The sequence below is a fragment of the Schistocerca nitens genome, chromosome 12, assembly GCF_023898315.1.
Source record: "Schistocerca nitens isolate TAMUIC-IGC-003100 chromosome 12, iqSchNite1.1, whole genome shotgun sequence".
Classification (NCBI taxonomy): domain Eukaryota; kingdom Metazoa; phylum Arthropoda; class Insecta; order Orthoptera; family Acrididae; genus Schistocerca; species Schistocerca nitens.
Window position 1 is genome coordinate 120,230,486 of NC_064625.1, and position 27,196 is coordinate 120,257,681.

The following is a 27,196-nucleotide window of genomic DNA, read 5'->3' on the forward strand; positions in this document are numbered from 1 at the left end:
CGCGAGTCATAGGCTGGATTGTTCCGTGCTCCCTAAGACGCCGATCAATTGCTTCGAACGTCTCCCTGTCGGGACACCTTCGTTCTGGAAATCTGTCTCGATACTCGCATGTCAACACAAGCACCGAAGTCAACATTACCTTCCTTCAATTGGGCCAACTGGCGGTGAATCGAGGAAGTACAGTACATACTGACGAAACTAAAATGAGCTCTAACATGAAAATTAAGCGTTTCCGGACACATGTCCACTTAACATCTGGGTGTTGTGTGCTGTCCTTAGGTTAGTTAGGTTTACGTAGTTCTAAGTTCTAGGGGACTTATTACCACAGAAGTTGAGTCCCATAGTGCTCAGAGCCATTTGAACCATTTTCCACTTAACATCTTTTCTTTATTTGTGTGAGGAATGTCTCCTGAAAGTTTCTCTGTACCTTTTTGTAACACCCTGTATACTGCGCAACAAAATTAAAGTACTTTTTCAAAACCACATAATTTTGTCCCATTCCAACGCATGAGTTTGAAATTTGGCTCAAAGATGTCTACAAGCTTTCTCCGTAATCGTACAAAAGCGTGGCGCCCTGTGACGTCATCCTCGGGTTCGGTGACGAATTAAACAGCATGGTATCGACACATTCGAAAAAAAAAATGCCACACATTGCGCTGTAAGGTAGGGTAATGATGTCACAAAGCACCAAATTTCATCACAATCCTGTCCAGCACTATCATGACTGTCACTATGAGGAGGTCGTCACACCGCCTCTTACCCACATCTCTTTTCACGCCTCAGCGTTGAAATCACGCGATTTTCCGATGAGAAGCCGAGGAAAACATTTCAGACATACCGCTGCTCATAAATGACACGAAACGGCCTCAGCGGGTGCCATACAGGGCGCCAATGAAACAACTCCTTCATCTGGGGCGTTTATTCCCACACATTTCGCGGTCGGAGAGAACACTTCGCAGTGCGATGAGCTACAGGACGATGTTCTCGACAACTTTCGACACTTCTGCCACCCTCTGGGCGTTTCAGCCCTACTTTAAGTATATTATAAGGATACAACGTCACTGAACGTGATCTGACCCCTTTGAAGCGTAGCGCGACTGCATTTTTTGTTCCACTGTACAACTCGGAATAACTACCAATTCGACTCTACACAGAGTACGCGAAAGAACTTGCCCCCCTTCTAACAGCCGTGTACCGCAAGTCTCTAGAGGAACGGAGGGTTCCAAAGGATTGGAAAAGAGCACAGGTAGTCCCAGTCTTCAAGAAGGGTCGTCGAGCAGATGCGCAAAACTATAGACCTATATCTCTGACGTCGATCTGTTGTAGAATTTTAGAACATGTTTTTTGCTCGAGTATCATGTCGTTTTTGGAAACCCAGAATCTACTATGTAGGAACCAACATGGATTCCGGAAACAGCGATCGTGTGAGACCCAACTCGCGTTATTTGTTCATGAGACCCAGAAAATATTAGATACAGGCTCCCAGGTAGATGCTATTTTTCTTGACTTCCGGAAGGCGTTCGATACAGTTCCGCACTGTCGCCTGATAAACAAAGTAAGAGCCTACGGAATATCAGACCAGCTGTGTGGCTGGATTGAAGATTTTTTAGCAAACAGAACACAGCATGTTGTTATCAATGGAGAGACGTCTACAGACGTTAAGGTAACCTCTGGCGTGCCACAGGGGAGTGTTATGGGACCATTGCTTTTCACAATATATATAAATGACCTAGTAGATAGTGTCGGAAGTTCCATGCGGCTTTTCGCGGATGATGCTGTAGTACACAGAGAAGTTGCAGCATTAGAAAATTGTAGCGAAATGCAGGAAGATCTGCAGCGGATAGGCACTTGGTGCAGGGAGTGGCAACTGACCCTTAACATAGACAAATGTAATGTATTGCGAATACATAGAAAGAAGGATCCTTTATTGTATGATTATATGATAGTGGAACAAACACTGGTAGCAGTTACTTCTGTAAAATATCTGGGAGTATGCGTGCGGAACGATTTGAAGTGGCATGATCATATAAAATTAATTGTTGGTAAGGCGGGTACCAGGTTGAGATTCATTGGGAGAGTGCTTAGAAAATGTAGTCCAGCAACAAAGGAGGTGGCTTACAAAGCACTCGTTCGACGTATACTTGAGTATTGCTCATCAGTGTGGGATCCGTACCAGATCGGGTTGACGGAGGAGATAGAGAAGATCCAAAGAAGAGCGGCGCGTTTCGTCACAGGGTTATTTGGTAACCGTGATAGCGTTACGGAGATGTTTAATACACTCAAGTGGCAGACTCTGCAAGAGAGTCGCTCTGCATCGCGGTGTAGCTTGCTCGCCAGGTTTCGAGAGGGTGCGTTTCTGGATGAGGTATCGAGTATATTGCTTCCCCCTACTTATACCTCCCGTGGAGATCACAAATGTAAAATTAGAGAGATTCGAGCGCGGACGGAGGCTTTCCGGCAGTCATTCTTCCCGCGAACCATACCCGACTGGAACAGGAAAGGGAGGTAATGACAGTGGCACGTAAAGTGCCCTCCGTCACACACCGTTGGGTGGCTTGCGGAGTATAAATGTAGATGTAGATGAACTAGGATCTGTTAAAAACTTTCGACGAAATCTCAATATGATCTGAAGGAGCAACGGTTTCGTACGCTTTTTCATCCCTTCTTTTCGCACCCTCCTACAGCGTGATTACTGGGGGGAACTACGTTAAAGGGTGCGTGAGTAAAACGGCGAAGGGTCCCTCTAATACGACCCTTTGCAGCAATACCATTGGTGCCAACCGCTTAACTTGGTTGAGCACATTGCAAATGTAACTGTCAAAAATTTAGACGCACTTTCGGTTTCGTGACTGAGTGTCAGGCAATCTCTTCGACACCCCTCAGGTGGTGTTTGCCTGCTTTCAGGCGCTAGAGCAGAGACAAGGCAGAATGTGGGTCGTAGTTTCTGACAGGTACATTATGTAACGTGCTCGACAACGATGCGTGGGTGGCACCGAGGGTGTTGCCGAAAGGGTGAGGGGGGGGGGGGTCTAAGACGGACCCTTTGCCGCTTTACTCTCGCATATCTTAACGTTGTACGCCCCTCATGACCACACCATAGCAAGCCGCGAAAAAGGATTGATAAGAAGCCTATGGAAAAAAAGCCTGTTGACATAAACAACTAAAAGTAGGGTAAATTAGAATGTCAGTGGTGTTAGTTGCAGGATTCTAGTGCGAATCGTTTACGAGATGTCGTATTTTGAAAAATTTCCACATCGACCCTTGCTTCTGCTATTCAACGTAAGTAGCTGCGTGTTCCTTGAGTGCTTTGCGACTTGCTAGTCAGTTAGTATGTGACAGTCCAAGCAGGAGCTTGTGAATGGAAGGTGAATGGACGATGAGATTTACCAGTGCAAAAAAGGCCGACATACTCACGGTGTATGGAGAGTGTACAAATAATGCAGTTCGTTCTTGTACAGTATGGGTGGCACGATATCCCAATAGATGTCAAACATCTCGGCAATAATTTATCAGCCTCTTCAACCAGTTATGTAAAAGTGGTAGTATAACACCCAGACAATGTAACAGAAGGAAACAGGTTACTATAGAAGAGGGGAAATTAATGTTCTTGCTGTCATTCCATTTGATGCGCTCTTGAGCTCCCGCGCAATCGCACGAGGAAGTGTCATGTCAAGCAAGTGTCCTACGCATTCTCTATAGACGTAGGTTCCATACTTATTACATCTCTCTCCAACGAGAAATGCATGGAAACGACCGTGAGAATCGTGTTAACTTCTGTACATTGGCATTAAGACATGATACTCGCCGCGTGGGGTGGCCGCACGGTATTTGGCGCCATGTCACGGATTGCGCGGTTCCGCCCGTCGGAGATTCGAGTCCTCTCTCGGGCATGGGTGTGTGATCTGTTCTTAGCTTAAGTTCGTTTAAATTAGTTTAAGTAGTGTGTAAGTCTAGGGACCGATGACGTCAGTAGTTTGGTAACTTAGGAATTCATACGCGTTTGAACATTTTGAACACAGGATACTCCAGATGTATCTTTTTAGTGATGAAGTCGCGTTTACCTGTCATGGCCAAGTAAACCGACGAAACATGCAGTATTGGTGTGTTGATCATCTCTGTTGGCTTCGTCAGGTGGAACATCATTGTCCATGGAGTGTAAACATGTGGTGTGGAAAAGTGAACCTTCAGCTTACAGACCCGTTTTTCATAGACAGAACACTGAACGCGCACAAGTATCGCAGGCTCCTAACAGACCTCCACCCAGGATACTAAACACATTCCTCTACAGACTGGGAGGAACCTGTGGTACCGACATGATGGCTGTCCAGCTCTAGTGCACGAAGGACTACATCATGTCTTCAAGAATTGTTTCCAAATCGTTGCAGAGGACCTGTACCTTGGTCGGTCCGTTCCCTCGATTTGACACCTCTAGACTTTTTGCTGTGGGGAAAGCGGAAGATGCTGTCTACAAGGACCAACTACACCCGATGATATGCAACGACGTATCACTGCAGCCTGCTCGGGCATCTCCGCTGAAATGCTAGCACATATCAGACCCGAAGAGTGTATTGCCGCTGGTGGTAGTCATTTTGAACACAACGTGTGGTGGCCAATTGTCTCGTTAGTGGTCAGAATCCACATAACTCGTGTATGCACTCATGTTGTTGTTCTTTAGAAGGTGCTTCCACAGGTATTGTACAAGTGCCGGTGTAGGAGTACCAGGTTCGATTCTCGGCGAGGTATGGGATTTTCACCTGCCTCGAGATGACCTAGGCGTTTGTGTTGTCCTCATCATTCCTAAAAGTGGCAAGATTGGACTGAGCAAAGGTTGGGAATATGTACAGCCCTGATAACCGCGCAGTTGAGCGCCCCAGAAACCAAACATCATCATCATCATGATCATCGGTGTGGGAACTTTTCAAAACACTATATCTCGTAAACGACTTGCATCACACTCCTGCAACAAACACCACTGACATTCTAATTTACCCTACTTTTAGTTTGGCTCTGAGCACTATGGGACTTAACTTCTGAGGTCATCAGTCCCCTACAACTTAGGGGACTAACTAACCTAAGGACATGACACACATCCATGCACGAGGCAGGATTCGAACCTGCGACCGTAACGGTCGCGCGGTTCCAGACTGTAGCGCCTAGTTTGTTTATGTCAATACGCATTGTTCTATTTAAAAAGTGTATGTTTTTATGTCCTGCACGAAAACGATCTGACGCATTATATAGCACTAATAATTTAAATGTGAGTTTTTGGAGCTGGTCTGTGAATAAAGTTCAAAGAAATATTGATGCCTTCTGGTAGGCCTTTTTCCCTCTTCAAAATGGATTCTACAGTTGCAGAATCGATCCATGCTCCCACGGCCGTGGAAATGCGTCAAGAATGTTATTAAAACTAACCACTGCCTAGACAGCTCCCAGGATTCGCGTCGGCAGAGAAATAACGGACCCAACTGCTCTGGGACCCATCAGTTGTCAGCCGCTGCAACCACAGGGGCGGCGCGCGCGTTGACGTCATTCCGCAGCTCGCCGCCAGGGGCGCGCCGGTAATTGGCTTGTCCCAGCATGCCTCGCGGCCTACCGCCGGATATCTCTGCGAAGCAGGTCTGCTATTATGTGTCAGGCTCCAGTGCAGTGGATGTACAGAACAGAGCGGCGGATGAAACCGAAATCGGCGAGAGGATCGTGTAATGGTCAGGGCAGCCAGGTTCTCGTGTGCGTGTCTGCAGAACACAACTGCGGGCGCCGCGGTTGTATCGGGAAATTGATTATCCTACTCGGCACTGCCCGGTTAATTATTTAGTATTATATGAGGGCTGCATTTTAAATTTTTACACATACAATCCAAGAAAAACAACCTTTTGAGACAAATCACTTTGTCTTTCTCTCAAAATATTTACTTTCACAATCTATACACTTTTACATAAGTTTGAACCAATTTTATTATTTTTCTTCCGCTCTGATTTCTACTCCAAAGTTTGGCCTTCGGATGTTTCAGCAACTTTTTTAAGATATGGAAGTCGCTGTCCACACGTGTTTTGTTTCGCACCAGGGAACAAAAGTGTGTGGTTAGCATATGAATCAGGTGAATACAAGTAATGAGAAATTTTTCTCCATCAAATAGTCAGTTGTTTTACGCAATGTGTAACAGCTGGAATTTTCACGATGTAGAATGATTCGACGATTTCATTGTTGACTTCTGGCAAACAAATTTTTGTATACCATTCAGCATTAACTGTTTTTCAATAATCTGAAGCAGTGGTTGGGACTTGGCGTTTTAACAAAAGAAATAAAGTTGTAATTTTCGTGGAGTGGTTTGAAAATGAACCGATTTTGTTGATATCGATTCATCTTGGAGCACCAAAATAATTGGTTGCTGCTTACAAGGAGAGGTTCCCAGAGGCGGGATCATCTTTCCGGAACCACCTAAACGACTGAATAGTTTTGGATGACAGGTATTACGTCCTGCATCCATTCATCGTACCTTGCTCTTGTTTGCGAGTAATCATCATTGCGAAATTTCAGTATTTCTTCGAACTGACTAGACCCTTAAATTATAATTAATATCAAAGCGATTCCGTAGCGTAGTGGTTAAGTTATGCAGCTAATATGCAATTAATTGATTTAAATATAACTTCTTTTATTCTAGTCCCTTGCGAAGTCTTTTTGATCACTATACTAAATGCATTGTTAGCTCTTATTTCTTCGTTCCTTTTATTCATTTTTTTTATTTTGAGTCTTCATCCATATGATTTTAAACATTTATATTTATTTCTCAAAATATTTAAACGTTTGAAAATGCTGATCTGTAGGGTAAACAAGAAAAGAAGAAATAATCTATTGCTACTGACTGTGAAATACTGTTAAACAATTTAGTTTTTGTTACAAGATGTACATTTATTTTGTGGTGATCATCATACAAACATTTAAAACAATCATTCTTCTCGCACCAGGGACAAAATAACGCAGATGAAGATTTTAAAGAAAGAAGATTAATACATAAAATTAGGCAGAATAAGTAACATCACGACTGCAACAACACGGACGAAAATAGAAAATGACGAAAATGAAGAAATTAAATCGAACTAAATATGAAAATATTTAATTTCATATGGATAAAAATTACGAATGGAAAATGAAGCAAATAACAAATGAAAAGCAGGCCATTAAGTTTAATACAGTCAGTGAAAAGATGCAGCAAAGGCTTAGAAATGAAACTAATTGATTTATTCGAAATAATGACTGCAGTTATTTCGATAAACACAAAACAAAAAATAGGTTACAACCTGCTGGTTGCTACTTTAAATTCTAGGAGGAGTAGACTTATGGTTATAATCATCAATTCCAAAAACTGTAGTTAGACAGCTAATTATTTTTTCGTGTTAGCAGGTACACGCACAGACTACAGATACACACCGAAATCCCAACGTCTTAGTGTCGTAGCACGTCGTCAGAAGACGTGGAACAAAATTGTGCAGCCTACCGAAAGACGTAAATCTGGACCATACTTCATGAACCTGCGGCGCCTGCATGCTACGGCAGTGTGGTGTGCGGATTTCAGTGTGTACCGTTACTATCCAGCAAACAAACAACAATGTAATTACACAACCTTGTTTTATCGAAGTGACAGAATAGCTGTATGACAACGAGTAGTACCACTAAAGAAAGTAACTGCGATGCATTAGGTCCTTATTTCTCGAGATGAAAAATCGAAAATTCAATACAAGTATCGGCATATTCTTCCTGCCATTTTCCATGGCCATGGAACGAGTCACTGCATGACATTGACAACATGAAAGCTACTAACAGATGAAATGAAATTTACACGAATCCTGCGCAGACGACAAATTGCTATTTATATAGTAGGACCAATAATATAATACCGCAAACTGCTTAACTTTTTCGAGGCACTCTCCAACAGACTAGAAGGAGTGGCCATTAGGAAATAATTCAGTTTAGACTTGAAAATGGGTAGATTATTGGTAATACGGTTTTTAGTTCTTCCGGTTGCTAATTCAAAATTGGTGCAGCAGAATATTGCCCGCTCTTCTGCACAAGCGTCAAGGCGCTACGGACCCAGTGCAGATTTCATTCCTTCCTAGTATGAACTGAGAGAAAGCTGCTAATTCTTGAGAATAAGTTCATACTGCCAATAACAAACGACATTAAAGAAAGTATGTATTGAGAGGCCAACGTCAGAAATCCCTGGCTCCTGAACAGGGATCGAGAAGAGGTTCGCGAACTTGCACAACATATCGCTCGAACTGCCTGCTTCTGGGTCCTAAAATCTTTGTGTTACCCCATAACATAATATCATATGTCACAAGTGAATGAAAATAAGCAAACTAGACTAATTTTCGTGTTGGACTATCGCTTATTGCAGATACTAATTTAATGTACAGTTCAAATGGTTCAAATGGCTCTGAGCACATTGGCAATTAACATCTGAGGTCATCAGTCCCCTAGCATGCAGTTTTTGAACAAGATGCTGAACATCGGTTTTTAGATACACTAACCAAATGCCAAGTCTATGCAATCAAAATGTCATTTTGAATTGTGGGTTAAAAACTGCAAAAACTGGGTTTTACTGTGATTTAGCAACAATTTAAGCAGATAGCAGGCAAGCACAGCCTATAGCGCAATGCACACATGAATGACGTCATGGGAACGTGGCGCAGACAGGACATGAGTCATTTCCTGAATATTTACAGACGTGTTTCTATACTGTGTTACACGAAGGGAAGGATATAATTAAGAGACAAACAACAAACTATGACCCCATCAGATAAAATATCTAACCATTTCTACGCACTGTGGAACCTACTGTACTGTGATTGGAAGTTCTCAATACCTCAAAGTGGCAATATCATACCACAAAGTCAAATAAACAATTAATTACAGCCACAACAGCTGTCTCCATGATTTATTAACGAATGTCTTTGGACATACTCTGTAAAAAGCTATCCAATTTTATTTGATAATAGCTATTGCATTCACTAAGGACACATATGTTGAGAATTTCGTTTTATAACCCGGATGATGATTTAGACGTTTCACTTACAAGTGCTGAAGTAAAAAGTGCTGATTTTATTTCTTCTTTTTCCCAGCCTTATCCCATGTCACAGGGGCACTAAGTCATTCTGAATTTGTCACTGTTACTGTTACATGTTGTCCAGATACCCTATCTGGAGTTAATGTGCTGGCCAGCCTGGATGTGGTTTTTAGGCAGTTTCCCACATTTAATTTTGTGAATACTGGGCTTGTACCCACCTCCCACCTCAGTTTCACGATCCGCAACTCCTTCATGTACCCGCACCTCGTCACTTCTGTGTCCACTGGGCCTAACATGCCTGTTGTAATGCAGACAAAGTGGCGACCATGACAGGAACGAAGAAATCTCCTTTGTAAACTTATTGTATTATCCCAGCAAGCTAGTAAAGTTCTGCTACCTTATTTACTTACGGTGCTCATCCCATTTCATATAGCCAAAAACTGTTGCGCCAAGATATTTGCAGAAGTGGACTTATTCTAGTTGTTGTTACGCACTGATATTTTTATAATATGCTATGTTTAATACTACTGCTAAAACACTAGCGGCAATAACATTAACTGTTTGCTTCTGAGTAAAAAAATACAAAAATAGTCTGCAATTTTCGGCATGTTTTTCATCTTCCTTTTCTGCGCTGAAATAGAAATTGATACACATGGACATCACTGTTGGCAGGAAAATCGCAAACTGAATGCATGTTTGGTTGCAAACTGCTCCTCCTTTCCTCTCCCTCCCTCCCTCTCTCTCTCTGTCTCTCTCTCTCTCCCCCTCTCTCTCTCATCCTGTCTCCGTCTCTCTCTCTCTCTCTCACCCTGTCTCCGTCCCTCTCTCTCCCTCTGCTGCACTGACACACACACACACACACACACACACACACACACACACACGCCGCTGAGAGCGGGCAAGCACAGGCCAGCACGCTCGCCTGGGGCGCTGTAGTGCAGTCAAAGAGGCGACCATGACAGCATCAAAGCGAGAGCCGAGGGCCCGGGGTCACGCAGCGAAATGTCAGCACCGCCTAAATTTAGAGCTCGGTGTGCACACGGTGCTCCACCCATCTGCCCTCTTCGTCAAACCACCCTCTCTTCTTTGCCCCCCAGGCTAGCTCTCGAACTCTGCACGTTATCCCCCTTCCACCACCCCCTCCCCCTCTCTCTCTCTCTCTCTCTCTCTTTCTCTCTCTCTCTCTCTATCTCACACAAACATACTTACTCTTGCATACCGAGCTCAAATTTTCAACTCGCGGCACAGCGCGGTCGGGAATTCCATTACGCCAGACGCAGCGCGATAGGATGATATCCGTTGTCCAGTTAGTGCACTCCCGTACATTTATAAACTGTGTGCTCAGACAGTTAACAGCGAAAGGTCCGAAGACTCGACGCCTGTGAACAGCGATAACGGTTCTGCTTAGCTAACTAATGCTAGCTTGGCACGGCATATGGTGCGTGAAATCACGTACGATGTCGTCGGGCATTGCGGTTAGATCCTCACTGCTACGAGAGAGCAGAGGAAAGACGAAATTTGGTGTGTTCTTCGCTTGAATCATGCCTTGCTGTCAGTACAATTTAGAGTGGAAAATACGACAAAGTAAACGATCATTTGGGACCACCACTGGCTATGTTCCGTTCTCAGTCTAGTGGTACAGGTTAAGTTACAAGTAAGCGTTTCGGGCAAAAAGTTTGTCAACACGAACATACATCGTTAGGAGAAAAAAAAAAACACCCATCACGAGAGAGTTATGCGCATTGGTCACCAACAGATATTCATACGTATATCGACGGAAAATGTAAAATTGTGAACTGTAGTGACAGATGGATGAATGTGTGACGCTGCAGCCCAATTTCACCCGGCAGCAGGCAAGGGTAGTGAACAGGAGACATGTCGATACCAGGGCATAACGTCTTTGTGAATTTCATTCCGTGTACTCAGTTGGACAGTAAACATGCCTGGCAAAGAAGTGTGCGGACAACACACGCAGATGTCAACATTTGAGAGAGGATGTGTAGTTGGTGTCAAAGAAGCAAATTGGAGCAATCGGAGAATCGGTCGACATTTGAATAGAAGCCGTGCCACTATTCCACAATGTTGGCAGCAATGGGTGAACGATGGCTGAACACAGCGCCAAGAAGGAAGCAGTCAATCTGTGGAGACGATAGAACGATCGAGCAGTCGTTACAGAGGCACTCAAAGCAACGGATTTATCATTATCATCGATCCGGCGTGCAACTGGTGTTTGAGTGACCACAAGGATCATTAATAGGCGACTAACAGAAAGGAGCCTGAGCTCACGGCGCACCCTGTGCCGAATACCATTGAGCTCTGTGCTCCATCAAGCCCGTTTGCAGTGATGTTGGGCACATTCGACCTGGGATCCCATTGACTGGACTATAATTGTCTTCAGTAACGTGTCTCGCTTCGAAATGAACTCCGATGACCAGCGAAGACGTGCCTGGAGACGCCCCAGGCAGCGGCGGGCTACGAACCTGAGTGTCGTCCGCCATACGAACAGTCAACGAGAGATGGTCTTGGCTGCTATTTCATTTCACACCAGGACATCTTTGGTTGTCATCCGCAGCATCCAAGGTTGCCTGACTTCTCCCCAATTGAGAACGTTTGGTGCATTATGGGCAGGGCCTCAAACCAGCTCGGGATTTCGACTACCTAACGAGCCAATTAGAGCATTTGCCTCAATATCCCTCAAGAGGACATCAAGCAACTCTGTCAATCAATGCCAACCCGAATAACTGCTTGCAGGGCCAGTGAAGTTCTTTCTTTCGAGTAAACCATCCAATTTTTCTGAAATTCTAATCGCTTGAAACTTTTTGGCAGATTAAAACTGTGTGCAGGGCCGGACTCGAATTCGGACCTTAGCCTTTCGCGGGCAAGCGCATTAAAGATGGTAGAGCACTTGCCCGCGAAAGGCAAAGGTCCCGAGTTCGAGTCCCGGCCCGGCACACAGTTTTAATCTGCCAGGAAGTTTCATATCAGCGCACACTTCGCTACAGAGTGAAAATCTCATTCTGGAAACATCCCCTAGGCTGTGGCTAAGCCACATCTCCGCAATATCCTTTCTTTCAGGAATGCTAGTTCTGCAAGGTTCGCAGGAGAGCTTCTGTAAAGTTTGGAAAGTAGGAGACGAGGTACTGGCAGAAGTAAAGCTATGAGGACGGGGCGTGAGACGTGCTTGGGTAACTCAAATGGTAGAGCACTCGCCCGCGAAAGGCAAAGGTCCCGAGTTCGAGTCCCTGCCCGGCACACAGTTTTAATCTGCCAGGAAGTTTCATATCAGCGCACTCTCCGCTGGAGGGTGAATATCTCATTCTAATCGCTTATTTGTCTGTACAAGAACACCCCTCTCATTTGGATAATTGCTTTATGGTGCGTCGTTTCTTTTTTTCCCTTACAGTCTTCATCACGCTAATACCTTGTGACACTGCCTCTAGGGTCGATAATGGCCTCATCAGGTAAGGAATGCCACATCCAACTGAAACCACTACGAGACGATTAGATCTCGCTGATTTCTGCGTTTCATGGCACTGTTACAAGCAGTACCAGATATGTTGTACGAGATTAAGACTGAGTGACTGGGTGGGCCAATCGATGGTGCTTGAGCGTTTGCCAGGCCTTGAATATACATGTACAACTCTCTAGACACGTCCGTTATCGTCTTGGAAAGCAGGAGTACCAACAGTACATTCATCACTAAGATAACAATAAAGAGCAGCACTTGCTCACCGAGAATGGTGAAATAGAAACCTCGTCTATGGTCGCGGTATCCTGAATATGTGACCCCAATTCAATGTCCAAAAAAATCCCAAAAATATCAAAGAACCATCTCTGGACTGAACTACACCCTCCAAACACAGCGGGTTGGACCATTGGTGCCCCCTACGCTTTGCATCGACTAAATGAAGCAAAATAAAGAGCGGTGGGACCAAACTGCATCTGCTGTCCAGTTTCTGTGCTGTTGGACCGATTAAAGATGTATAGCTTTATTTACCGTCCTGAAAACGGCCTTTCGCGAGGTACCAGTATCCAAACGTCATTGCACGGAGTATTCTTCACGATGTTCACTCGTAAACGGGTTGAGTTGACTGTGTATTTGTTGACAGCGCCAATTCCTGTCGTGTTTGTAACCGATTGTCACTAACAAGGCATGACATCATCTCCGGTTCCCGTCGGTTTAGCATGTTTCAGCGGCCAGTGTTCCTACGCCGTGATACACGGCTTCGAGTGGTACACCGTTGACTGTAGGCACTTTGGACAGTCCGTGCTGATACACCAACAGAACGGGCAACATCTTTTGTCTCATCATACATTTCTTCAATCTCTTCATCATCTTCGGAGCATATAAACTTGTACTACTGTGGCAGGTGTGGACTTCGTGGCTATCTTGGCTATAATAATGCGTTCACTATGCTGTTCATAGTAGCCTACCCACGTTTTAGTCATTATTAAACCTACTCCTGCATTACCCATATTTGATCTTGTATTTATACTCCTGTATTCACCTGACCAGAAGTCCTGTTTCTCTTGACACCGAATTTCACTAATTCCCACTATATCAAACTTTAACCAATCCATTTCCCTTTTTAAATTTTCTAACCTACCTACCTTATTAAGGGATCTGACATTCGAAGCTCTGATTCGTAGAACGCCAGTTTCTCTCCTGATAATGGCATCCTTCTGAGTAGTCCCCGCACTGACGGCCTGAGATGGGAATGGGAGTCTATTTTACCTCCGGATTATTTTACCCAAGAGGACGCCATCATCATTTAACCATAGAGAAAAGCTGCATGCCCTCGGAAAAAATTACGGCTTTAGTTTCCCCTTGCTCTCAGCCGTTCGCAGATCCAGCACAGCACTGCCACATTGGTTGGTGTTAGAAAGCCAGATCAGTCAATCATCCGGACTGTTGGCTCTGCATCTATTGAAAATGTTGCTACCCCTCTTCAGCTACCACACGTTTGTCTGGCCTCGCAACAGTTATACCTCCGTTGTGGATGCACCTTCGGTACAGCTATCTGTATTGTTGAGGCATGCAAGCCACCCATTCTCGGCAAGGTCCATGGTTCATGGGGAGATAAATGTAGTTTAATAATACACTACTGGCCATTAAAATTGCTACACCACGAAGACACGCGAAATTTAACCGTCAGGAAGAATATTCTGTGATATGCAAATGATTAGCTTTTCAGAGCATGCACACAAGGTCGGCGCCGGTGGCGACACCTATAACGTGCTGATATGAGGAAAGTTTCTAACCGATTTCTCATACACAAACAGCAGTTGACCGGCGTTGCCCGGTGAAACGTTGTTGTGATGCCTCGTGTAAAGAGGAGAAATGCGTACATCACGTTTCCGACTTTGATAAAGGTCGGATTGTAGCCTATCGCGATTGCGGTTTATCGTATCGCAACATTGCTGCTCGCGTTGCTCGAGATCCAATGACTGTTAGCAGAATATGGAATCGGTGGGTTGAGGAGGGTAATACGGAACGCCGTGCTGGATCCCAACGGCCTCGTATCACTAGCAGTCGACATGACAGGCATCTTATCCGCATTTCTGTAACGGATCGTACAGCCACGCCTCGATCCCTGAGTCAACTGATGGGGACGTTTGCAAGACAACAACCATCTGCACGAACAGTTCGACGCCGTTTGCAGCAGAATGGACTATCAGCTCGGAGACCATGGCTGTGGTTACCCATGACGCTGCATCACAGACAGGATCGCCTGCGATGGTGTACTCGACGACAAACCTGGGTGCACGAATGGCAAAACGTCATTTTTTCGGATGAATCCGGGTTCTGTTTTCATCGCGGTGAACGCACATTGGATGATGCGTGTATTCGTCATCGCCATACTGGCGTATCACCCGGCGTGATGGTATGGAGTGCCATTGGTTACACGTCTCGGTCACCTCTTGTTCGCACTGACGGCGCTTTTAACAGTGGTCATTTCAGATGTGTTACGACCCGTGGCTCTACCCTTCATTCGATCCATGCGAAACCCTACATTTCAGCAGGATAATTCACGAACGCATGTTGCAGGTCCTGTACGGGCCTTTCTGGATACAGAAAATGTTCGACTGCTGCCCTGGCCAGCACATTCTCCAGATTTCTCACCAATTGAAAACGTCTGGTCAATGGTGGCTGAGCAACTGGCTCGTCACAGTACGCCAGTCAATACTCTTGATGAACTGTGGTATCGTGTTGAAGCTGCATGGGCAGCTGTACCTATACACGCCATCAAATCTCTGTTTGACTCAATGCCCAGGCGTATCAAGGCCGTTATTACGGCCAGAGGTGGTTGTTATGGGTACTAATTTCTCAGGATCTATGCACCCAAATTGCGTGAAAATGTAATCAGATGTCAGTTCTAGTATAATATATCTGTCCAATGAATACCCGTTCATCATCTGCATTTCTTCTTGGTGTAGCAATTTTAATGGCCAATAGTGTAATACTTAATATTACTATAAAAATAATAATTGTTAAATAAGTAATAAACTAAGAACGACTATTAAAATTTACCATTGCTGGCAAGCTTATCATTTTAATCTTCTTTGCACGATTAGCTTCTGATTAACTATCTTTACATAATTCAATGTATAAAGAGTGTGCGTATGGTGTTGGGGGGTATTGAGGGGGAGGCGGGAGAGAGCACGACTTCGATTTATAACGGAGTTGTGGATTGTTAAGCTTACATCTATCAGATGCTGTATCTAAGGACTCATTGTTTTTATGCTACAGACAGCTGTCGTTCCTTGTGCCGTCCGATGTAAGAAGGAGGTGGGTAAGTGGCCGTTAGTGGGCTAATCAGAGCGTAGCCAGCCATCGCTCGCGCCTGTGTGTTTCAGGGAGCGTCCTCGAGCCTGGTGGTAAAGTTCGCAGACACCGAGAAGGAGCGCCAGCTGCGACGCATGCAGCAGATGGCCGGAAACATGTCTTTGCTCAACCCCTTCGTCTTCAACCAGTTCGGAGCCTACGGCGCCTATGCGCAGGTACGGGCCAGCGCTCTGTGCCGATCTGTCGCTTTACGTTTTTTTTCTCATTGTTAATAAGTGTGCTTCATCACAGACTGAGACTTCATATTCAACTACGATTAAATACCATTTTTTGTCCGTGTTTGCTTGAAAATGCATGAAACATATGGAAGAATATCAGTATGATATCACGAAAGTATACAAATATCACTCCCTACAGTGACTCTCTCTCTCTCTCTCTCTCTCTCTCTCTCTCTCTCTCACACACACACACTCGTACACAATACTCATCATCAAGGCAGATACACACAATTTTGATCTTTGTGTGTGGAGAACATTGTCCCGAGCAAGGCTTTTAGGAGGTTTCAGTTGGCTGTCAGACGAATGTCGGGAGCGTTCAGCCGCGCCCGCGTAAGCGTATGACACATATATTGCACACATCCCCTCCTCCACCCTCTCTCTGTTCATCTCCTTCTCCCCTCCCCTCCCCTCCCCTCTGTTCATCTCTTCCTCTCCCTTTCTCTGACCATCCTTCCCCCTCCCCCCTCTCTCTGTCCATGTCTTCCTTCCCTCTCTCTCTCTGTCCACTCCGTCCCCGTCTCTCCCACCAAGAGGTATCAAGGAATAGTTAATTGGGGAATGGAGAGAAGTGGGTGGAAGAGAGGTAAATATCGTAGAGCAAGAATAAGGTTTTGTAACATTACTTCGTTGTTCCATGACCATATTAACCTGATGCTAAATGCATTTCATCCCAGCAAATAAGAGTATTGAATATATTACAAAATGACAGAGAGTAAGTAGTACAACTGATAGATTTTTACTTATTTGTCGTTTATACGTCTCAAAGGTTCGAAAACAGATAGTTGATCTGCACTTTGTTATCGTTCTTGGTTCACCTGAAATTTTGTATCCTCTGTGTACATAAGATAATTTAGCTTTAACTCACTAATTCCCTTTTTTTTTTTTTTTTTTTGGAAGTTGCAACCAGAGCAGTGTTTATATTCTTTAGACTATATGTTACTTTTATCATATGAACTCATATTATTACTCCTAGGCAGGCTAATGGTAGACACGAATTGCACTGAGATGGCATAATAAAAAATAAGAGATTAAAAAGTACCAAAATATAAATGAAGTGGTACAGCACATGAATCTTTTATAGGATTGATTTATACACTGAAGCGCCAAAGAAACTGGTATAGGCATGCGTATTCAAATACAGAGATACGTAAAGAGGAAGAATACAGCGATGCTGTCGGCAACGTCTATATGAGACAACAAGTATACGGCGCAGTTGTCAGATCAGTTACTGCTGCTACAGTTGCAAGTTATCAAGATTTAAGTGAATTTGAACGTTTTGTTATAGTTGGTGTAAGAGCGATGGGACACAGCATCTCCGAGGCAGCGATGAAGTGGGGATTTTCCCGTACGACCATTTCACGAGTGTACCGTGAATATTGGGAAACCGGTAAAATATCAAATATCCGACAGCGCTGCTGCCGGAAAAAGATTCTGCAAGAACGGGACCAACGACGACTGAAGAGAATCGTTCAGTGTGACGGAAGTGCAATCGTTCCACAAATTGCTGCAGATTTCAATGCTGGGCCACCAACAAGTGTCAGCGTGCGAACCATTCAACTAAACACCGCCGATATGAGATTTCGGGGCCGAAGGCCCACTTGTGTACCCTTGATGACTGCCGACACAAAGCTTTACGTCTCGCCTGGGCCATCAACACCGATGACGGATATTTGAAGACAGGAAACATGTTGCCTGGTTGGACAAGTCTTGTTTCAAATTGTATCGAGCGGATGGATGTCTACGGATATGGAACAACCTCATGAACCCATATACCCTGCATGTCAGCACGGGACTGTTGAAGCTGGTGGACACTCTGTAACGGTGTGGGGCGTGTGCAGGTGGAGTGATATTGGACCCCTGATGCGTCTAGATACGACTCTGATAGCTGACACGTACGTAAGCATCCTATCTGATCACCTGCATCCATTCATGACGATTGTACATTCCGACGGACCTGCGTAATTACTGCAGGACAAAGAGACAGCCAACACTTCCAGAATTGCTACAGAGTGGTCCACGAACACTCTTCTGAATTTAAACACTTCCGCTGGCCACCAAACCCGCCAAACATGAACATTATTGAGCATATCAGGGACGCCTTGTAACGAGCTCATCAGAAGAGAAATCCACCACCTCGTACTCACTCTTACGGACAGCCCTGCAGGATTCACTGTGTCAGTTCCCCCCAGCACTACTTCAGACATTAGTCGAGTCCATGCCACGTTGTGTTGCGGCACTTCTGCGTGCTTGCGGGGTCCCTACACGATATTAGGCAGGTGGACCAGTTTCTTCGACTCTTCAGTGTATATTGAGTGCACATTATATACACCTTTTTACAAGATAAAATAAATTGTTAAATTACTACTACTTTACAGTATGATAAATAAAAGGTTGCATTAATTTGGCTGTAACAGAACCACACATACAATTCTTACCTACAAAAACATTATTTGAAGAAATAAGTCAAAATGATCAAACCGCACCACATCAAGAAAACGGCGAAATGAACTGATACCACGAAGTGACAATAAGTGAAGAGAGTGAAACGAAATCTCATACAGCTAAAACAATTACAGCTTGAGTACAATGGCTCAAATGGCTCTGAGCACTATGGGACTCAACTACTGTGGTCATAAGTCCCCTAGAACTTAGAACTACTTAAACCTAACTAACCTAAGGACAGCACACAACACCCAGCCATCACGAGGCAGAAAAAATCCCTGACCCCGCCGGGAATCGAACCCGGGAACCCGGGCGTGGGAAGCGAGAACGCTACCGCACGACCACGAGATGCGGGCGCTTGAGTACAGTAAGGAGGTTGAAATGCCCGTAAATTGCAGAGCTGAAGTGGCTTGCGCATGATAGACTAGCGTAGAGAGCTGTATCAAATCAGTCTTTGGACTGAAGATCACAAATCACCCAACCAGTGACCAGCAGTGTTGCTCTAAGAGATCGCAGCAAGATTTTGGGTGCAGTTTCACTGACAGCAGCAACATGAGATTTGTAACTTCCTGGCAAATCAAAACTGGGTGCCGGACCAAGACTCGAACTCGGGTTCGTTACCTTTCGAGGGCAAGTGCTCTACTAATTGAGCTACCCAAGCACGACTCACGATCCGTCCCCACAACTTCAATTCCGCCAGTACCTCATCTCCTACCTTCCAAACTTCACAGAAGCTCTCCTGCGAACATTACAGAACTAGTACTCCGGGAAGAAAAGGATATTGCGGAGACATGGCTTAGCCACAGCCTGGGGGATGTTTCCAGAATGAAATTTTCACTCTGCATTGCAATGTCCGCTGATATGAAACTTCCTGGCAGATTAAAACTGTGTGCTGTACCTTTCCCGAGTTAGAGTTTCGGTCCAGCACACAGTTTTAATTTTCCATGAAGTTTCATATAAGCGCACACTCCGCTGCAGAGTGAAAATTTCATTCATGAGATTTGTACATTCTGAGGAACCAAAATAAAAATGTCAGTGAATAGTGCAGCTTCGTGTCTCAGTTGTTAAGGGCAGAAAAGGGATCTAATGGTATGAGTTGTTATTTCTCCTTGGTCGTAGAAATTTTACCCCTCACTTATACTGCTTTCACTTGTGTTAGTGTTTGGTAATGCGGAAAATGGCTGAGCTACACTGTGGTCCGGAGTCCATCTCAAGATATAGGTCTCCCATGAACTGGCTGGATAAGTGAGTCAAAGATAGGAAGATGGAAATGGTGACCTATAATAAATTACTGTTAGAAGGGAACAAATTTTATGCATAATATCTGTATATTCTCTCACTTAATTCATCCTCTTCAGATGTCTTTCCTATTCCACAACCATTTATGTCAATATCTGCCTTTTCGATATTCAAGTGGGGGTTGAAAGGAAGACTTTACTCTCGAATTCATTGAACGCTGCTTGTAACCCTCTCGTTAGGCTCATTTTAGGTTTGTTTAGCTTTTATTCATCAACTATGCGTGCAGTTTGCTTAATTCTGTAACGCTGTAATTTCAACACAGGTACCGAACAATGACGGGTCTTTCTTATCCCTCACAACCTTACTCGCAACATACAGGTCTGAGGGGTAGTAAAGCTGACCTATAAGTTAGTGCTGGCTTAATGTAGGTGAACAATGCTTGAAGACTGGAGGCACCGTTTCGGCTGCTCTGTGGCGACTCGTCCTCAGGACGCGATTGTGTGCGTTGCAGGTGATGCAGCAGCAGGCGGCGCTGATGGCGGCGGCGACGGCGCAGGGTTCCTACATCAGCCCCATGGCGGCGCTGGCGGCGCAGATCCCCCACCACCCCAGCCTCAACGGCATCGCCAATCCCGTCGTCCCGCCAACGTCGGGTAAGTCACATAACACAGCTCTACTCATTTCTTCTTAATTCTTCTTCTTTTTCTTAATTGTCACTTCGGCATGGGTGACCATATGCATTCTCTACATCCCTCCCCAATCATTTCTGTTCCTGGCTTTTGTGGCCCAATCTCCATTTCACAGCCACATTTCATCTTTTCATGGCCTTCATAGGCTCCTTTGCCTCAGCGTATCCTTAGAATGCCACTCGCGACAGTCTTTTCTCTTCCAAGAAGATTGATGTGGGCAGGACATCTAATTGATGTCCTGCCCACATCAATCTTCTTTTCTTCATCCTTCAGACGCTATAAGCTACCAGTCCCTTTTTTAAAAAAATATCCACCATTCCTGTGACTAGTTGTCCGTCTTTGGGCCTAATATTTTCCTTACTATGTTCCCCCAAAGACTAGCAGTTTTCGTTCATCTGTTTTCCTTAATGTGAAGGTTTCAGAGCCATACAGAACTACTGGAGGAATTACACTCTGTTATAATCTGATTTTAAAACTTCTCGAAACTGCTCTACTGCACAGCATGTCCTGTAAGCCAAAAGACGTTGTATTTGCCGCAGCGATCCTTGCCTAAAGCACAATCTCCATTCTAAAAATGCTTCCAACTACTTAATTATGTCTGAATGAGACTGATTTTTTATCTACCAAAGATTTTTTTCCAAACAGCAATATTGTCCCCTTCAAAATAGTTGTATTTGGCAGCTATAAACCGATGGAGTCATTGTTCCCAGTCTTGGTAGCAGCGCTGGAAGGCTTCGACCGGAAGGCCCATTAAATTTGTGTCACATTCTTTTAAATTTTCTCCAGAGTCCTAAAACGGAGACTTTTCGAGATATTTTTCAATTTCAGGAAACGAAAAAGTTACAAAGGCACAGATCAGGCGAATAGGGAAGGGGGGGGGGGGGGGGCGTAGAACAACAGAAATGCTTTTTGAGGTCAAAAATTCCGTGCTGGAAGTGGCCATGTGACATGGGGCGTTGTCGTAGTGCATCACCCTCTTGTCTGCAGTATCAGGTCTCACTCACCCTTACCCTGAACCTTTCAAGGACATCCTTAAACATTTGGTTGAAAGTTGTCCTGGAGAATCAGTCTCACAAGAGCACACACATGTCTGATGTTTTCGTAGGTTTTTGAGGTTGGAGGTCTCCCTGCGCGAAGTTCATTTCCGACGTGTTCTGCCGGCCGGGCTGGCCGAGCGGTTCTAGGCGCTACAGTCTGGAACCGCGCGACCGCCACGGTCGCAGGTTCGAATCCTGCCTCGGGCATGGGTGTGTGCGATGTCCTTAGGTTAGTTAGGTTTAATTAGTTCTAAGTTCTAGGGGACTGATGACCTCAGAAGTTAAGTCGCATAGTGCTCAGAGCCATTTGAACCAACCGATGTGTTCTGGGGCTACCCAAAATGATTTGTGGCAGCGAAAAACTTGAAGTCTTGATAAGAAATGTTTCCATACGCCTGTTACAGCTTTTAAAATGTCACACTCGCGGATTCCCCACGTTTAACGCAAAACTGGATGGCACAAAAGTTTTACTCTAAATTCTGCTGTTCCGTTTTCGTAACACACAACAAAAACACAACTTCACTGAAGACGCTTCCAAAAATCACTTGATGGCTGTACGGAGCTGAAACTCGGCCTAAGCATCTGGAATGGATGATCATACTGGTCTACACAAGCAGAACAATACAGCGTTGCCAGATCGCTAATAGTGTTGTGAGGCTCATTACTTTTCTCACGCGCCTCGCATTCTTTTAAGAGTTGTTTCATCACCTGTCAATGGGGTACCATCATTGGGTGCTCAATTTTCGCCTCATTAATTTGTAAACCTGTTCTCCTTGTAATATTTGTGTAAGAAATTGTCATGAGGTGCAAGTCCTCTTTGCTACCACTATTAGAACATTGTCCACATGTTCTAGCCAATTTATTATACAGTTTTATTCTTAGTTTAATTTTTTGTGTTCTCTGGGTATCTTTTCTAAAATTAAATTAAAAAGTATTGGAGATAATGCGTCTCCTTGTCTAAGATCAGTTTTGAATTGAAAATGCTCTGACATTCCTTTGGTGATCTTTACTCTGCAATAGGTTTTCTCTAAACAGCTTGTATTAGACTATTAAGTTTTATGGAAACTGAAACTTTTTCAGGACATTGGTGATTACGCCCCTATGTACGCTGTCACAAGCGTTTTTTAAATTAACAGAAACCACGTGAATGTCAACGTTATGTTCTCAACCTTTCTTGGATACCTGTCTAAGCGTTAAAAGCTGGTCTACAGTTGATCTCTTCCTTCGCAAACCATATTTATAGTCCCCTGTAATTCCTTCTGCAATGAGATCATTCTCTTTGGTAAATGCGAAAACATAATTATGTAGTTTACAGTAAGGAGAGCAATCCCTATATAATTATCACATATCAGGGGGTTGTTCTTTTTAAGTATAGGGCAGATTACGGTCATTTTCCTGTCATCAGGCACTCTCTCATATTCCAAAGCGTCCTTTAACAGTTTCGTAATTATTTTAACCAGCACCGGTCCTGCATTCTTTACTAGCTGTCCTTCAATTTGATTCTCACCGAAGGTCTTGTTTCTTAGGTTTTTGATTATTTGTCTTATTTCTTCTGCATTGGGGTTTCTACTTGGTGTCGTGTACGTAACATGGAAGAAATTCAATGAGATCATCAAAATTCAATGAGATCATCACAGTTTGGTAATACTGAAAGCTACTCTGTCCATAGCCATTCTACTTGATCGCAAATCGAGATAATCTTCTGCTGTGTGTCTTTAATGAATGTTACTTTTTTCTTATATACCTGTGTTACTTTCTTTACTTTTTGTACATTTCTTTTGTCCTGTGATGGGTACAGTTCTCTTCGGCTTCTTCTATTAGCCCCTTCTAATATTTCCGTATCTCCTATATAGTATAATAGCCATTATAATATAGTTTCTGTTCCCTTCCTCATTCTGAAATACCTGTCTTTTAGCTCCGGATCCCTCATATTTTCAACCATCTCTTTCTAGATAACCTCCTCTCTTCAGTTTCTTGCTGGCATACTTCATTGAATCACACCTTATCTGACCTCTTTTGTTTGCCTAGATTTTCGGATGCACCCTGTTTACTGTTTCCTTAATTTGAGATCAATCATAGTTGATATCACAGTCTCATACCTTTTCCTCACTTTTATTAAGGATTTATGCTAGTGTCGACTTGCATTTTTTAATCTCTGCCTTTGTTTATATCATAATATGTAATCTGCTTACCTATTCCAGACACCTACATAAATTTAATGTTCATCTTACTCATCGCCGGAAAGTCACTGATGTCACAATGTGGTCCTCTATAGGCTCGTGTAACTTTGATGCTATTTGCATACCACTTCTGGATACATATCGTATGTGGTCTATCTGATTTATGGCTTTTTCGTCTGGTGGCATCCATGTCCCTTTATGTTTTCATGTCGAAAGCATGTTCGCTTGATGCAGATACCATTGTCAATTGCGAAATCGACCAATGGGCGTCACTGTCACTGCTATCTTGACGCAGAGTTTCATTACTGATCGCCGGTTTATACATCTCTTCTTGACCCAGTTTGGTGTTAAAACCACGAAATACTATTTTAATACTATGCTTTGGCAACGACTAACACACATTGTCCAATTAAGTGTAAAATTCCTCGTTTGTGAATTCCTCCTTATCCTCGCAGGGGGAGCCAGTATTAATCAAGGATACACCCCTAGAACTCTTTCAATGATTTTATTACTGAGTCATGTACTTGGAAAACAGGTTCTAATTCATGGCGCTCGCCAGTCTCCATACAGGACATTTCCATTAATTCTGTATCCTTCGGTCTAATCTCCTGGAGACCTACAACTTTCAGCGTGTATTTTTCTACCTCCTTGGTCATATTCTGGGCACATCCTGGTCCGTGTGGGCATCTTGCGTTCCAGGTTCCAGAAGACGAGTCCAATTTCCGTCGCCGTGCGCGACTCAGGTTGAGGCAGTCCTGATTCGGCGACTTTTGTAGAGAGACCTGACCAGTGCATTTTTTATCATGACTAGGGAGGTATACCTCTGCAACAACCCCAACCTGGAAGACCATTGGCTCTCTGTTTGCATGCCCATTCTAGAGGTGTTGGCTTCTCCATGGCTCTTGACTCATCCCTGGCCATATAGTTTTGGCCCATCGTGAATATTTTACTTCCTCGGTACCCACTATATCTTACGAGCTTTCCTCGATCAGTCACCTGAGGAGGCGGCCGTTGGTGGTCTAGCAACTCCTCAAAAATTTAGACTGCGCTATTTTTTCTCAGTCATTCTAAGTGATTCTAATGTTTTTTGATATCCTTTCAGAAACGCCAAGAGTCTCCTCTGTCACATAAGGTTTTTCCACAAAATAATTATGAAGACCCCAGAAAACTACATTTAAAATAAAATCCATGGGAAAATAAGGAATTCTAGCATTACAATGAAGTGTTCTGTTCATCACGTCCAATACAAAGGCATAAATCTTGATGTCACTTCTTCTTCCTCGCAAATATCCGTTGCGTTTTCTCCCGTTCACTGGCTGAGAATACCTCCCGTGGAGCATTCAGCAGTAGTCACCCATCAGTCCTGGTACTACCGTTCCATTTGTTTAATGTTTTGGTGGAAATTTTCTTCGGGGTCCTCACTTAAAGCACCCACAGTTTCTAGAAAACAGCTGATACTTAAGTCCGGAAAGTGCAGCTTCAAGCTCTTTCAAGCATCCAGTACCTTGAAGTAATCCAGTATATTTCTAACTAATTCTCGTAATCAAGATCTTTGGTAGTTGCAACAAACTTGCTGTCAATCTGTTTAAAGGATTTCCTAGATGTTTAAATTTCGTTCATTGTGACTTCAGATTATCGTCCTTTTTTAGTCTGTGAACGTCAGGACTCACGAAACCCCCCTTCATTCATCATAGCTTCTGATAGCCATGGTAACTCACTTGTATTTGAAAGTATCCACATCTTTTCGTAGGGCTGTAATAAATTATTTCATAATGCCACATTTTGTGTGAAGTGAAGACAGGAGTTCTTTTAGATCCCCTTTGCAAGTAAATAGTACGTTTTTCCGTCCAGCTGTTGGCGTTCTAATTGGCCAGATATTCTGAGACCAGTGCTCATGTTTTGCACGACTGTCCCATTTGCACAGCGAGCAGGGGCCCTTCCTCACGTCTTGAACACACTCGATGTGGGACCAGTGACTTGTGCTAATCCTTAACCTGTACCCCATAGTATGCAAAATACACTTAGTCTGTTGGAGACATGAAATTCACAAAAGCAGTCACCAGTCGATTTATTACACGTTGTTGAGCTTTGCGTGAAAAACGGTATGTAAAACGAACATAAAGGCCTCAACATTACAACGTCACGGAATTCTATAGGTAACTGTATTATACACTATAAAATTAAACATCTTTTTGTAGCAGCCTTTGAAAAACAATAACGCCGTTATAACGATTAAATAATTACATTTTGCATATTCTCAGAAATTCTGCATTTGTTTCAAAACTGCTGTTGAATGAACATCCTAATTACTATACATGAAATCAGCACCCGAAAATACACCAGAAAAACCTATTACCTCTAAAACAATTTCACTGTCAATCAGTGTAATTACACAAGAAACCCCAGAATAGTGCTCTGCACGAACCATCATAACATTAAACTTGATTATCTTACAATGTACGACGGGCGTTCAGCAAGTAATGCAACACTCTTTTTTTCTAACCCAGCTTCGGTTGAAAAAAATGTGGAATTTTCTGTGGGACATTATCGAATAATCCGCTTCGGCCCATATAGTTCCGATAGGTGGTGGCGCGATAGTGTTCAAAACGGCGTATTAATCACAGTTTGTTGCTTGCCACTATTTCCTTTCTGGCCCGGTGTAGTCTCTGGTACAAAACGATCAATCTCGCCAAAATCCAGGCCATCATGTTGGGACAAAGTAAGGCCAGTTGTTCTCCAGCCTTCACCTCTGCTGGTGATGGTGTTATTGCTTCTCTATGTTCACCCGTCAATTCTTCACAACCGAGAGACGGCGGAAATTTTGTTTGTGGAAATCTGTGCTTTCGCTGTTCAGGAACCCCTCCACCTCGAGTATGACCTCGTCGTCATTCTGGAAATACAAGCGCCGCAATGGTATCTTCATCACGGGAAAGAGGTAGAAGTGAGTATGCGCCATGCGAGGGGAACGCGAAGCACCTTTGTGAGTTTCAAGTGCTCAAATGGAAAACCAGTGCTATGCAAAACACGAAAAGCTGAAAGGTAAAAGGAGTACATAAAGGGGCTACACAAGGCAAATGAACGTGAAGGCTATGTTATAGTAAGGGAAGAGGAAGCAGTTGAAGATGAGATAGGAAAAAAATGGCTCTGAGCACTATGGGACTTAACATCTATGGCCATCAGTCCCCTATAACTTAGAACTACTTAAACCTAACTAACCTAAGGACATCACACAACACCCTGTCATCTCGAGGCAGAGAAAATCCCTGACCCCGCCGGGAATCGAACCAGGGAAGATGAGATAGGAGATAAGATACTGTGGGAAGATTTTGACAGAGCACTGAAAGACCTAAGCCGAAACAAGGCACCTGGAGTAGACGACATTCATATTACTGAGCTTCTCAAACAATTAAGTTCAGCTACTTTCGCTCCTCGTATAATTGGTAATTTTGGAAACAAACATAGCAACTTCCACTGGATAAT

At 43.9% G+C, this 27,196-nt stretch overlaps 1 protein-coding gene across 1 annotated transcript in view; it reads left to right on the forward strand.

Annotated features, from left to right (window-relative positions):
• LOC126214945 (CUGBP Elav-like family member 4) overlaps nt 1-27,196 on the forward strand; it is a 235,835-nt gene that overhangs the window by 63,185 nt on the left and 145,454 nt on the right. Inside the window, exons 4-5 of the mRNA XM_049941582.1 lie at nt 15,923-16,066; nt 20,331-20,463. Of these exons, the coding sequence (XP_049797539.1) occupies nt 15,923-16,066; nt 20,331-20,463 (277 nt within the window). The remainder of the gene's footprint in view (nt 1-15,922; nt 16,067-20,330; nt 20,464-27,196) is intronic.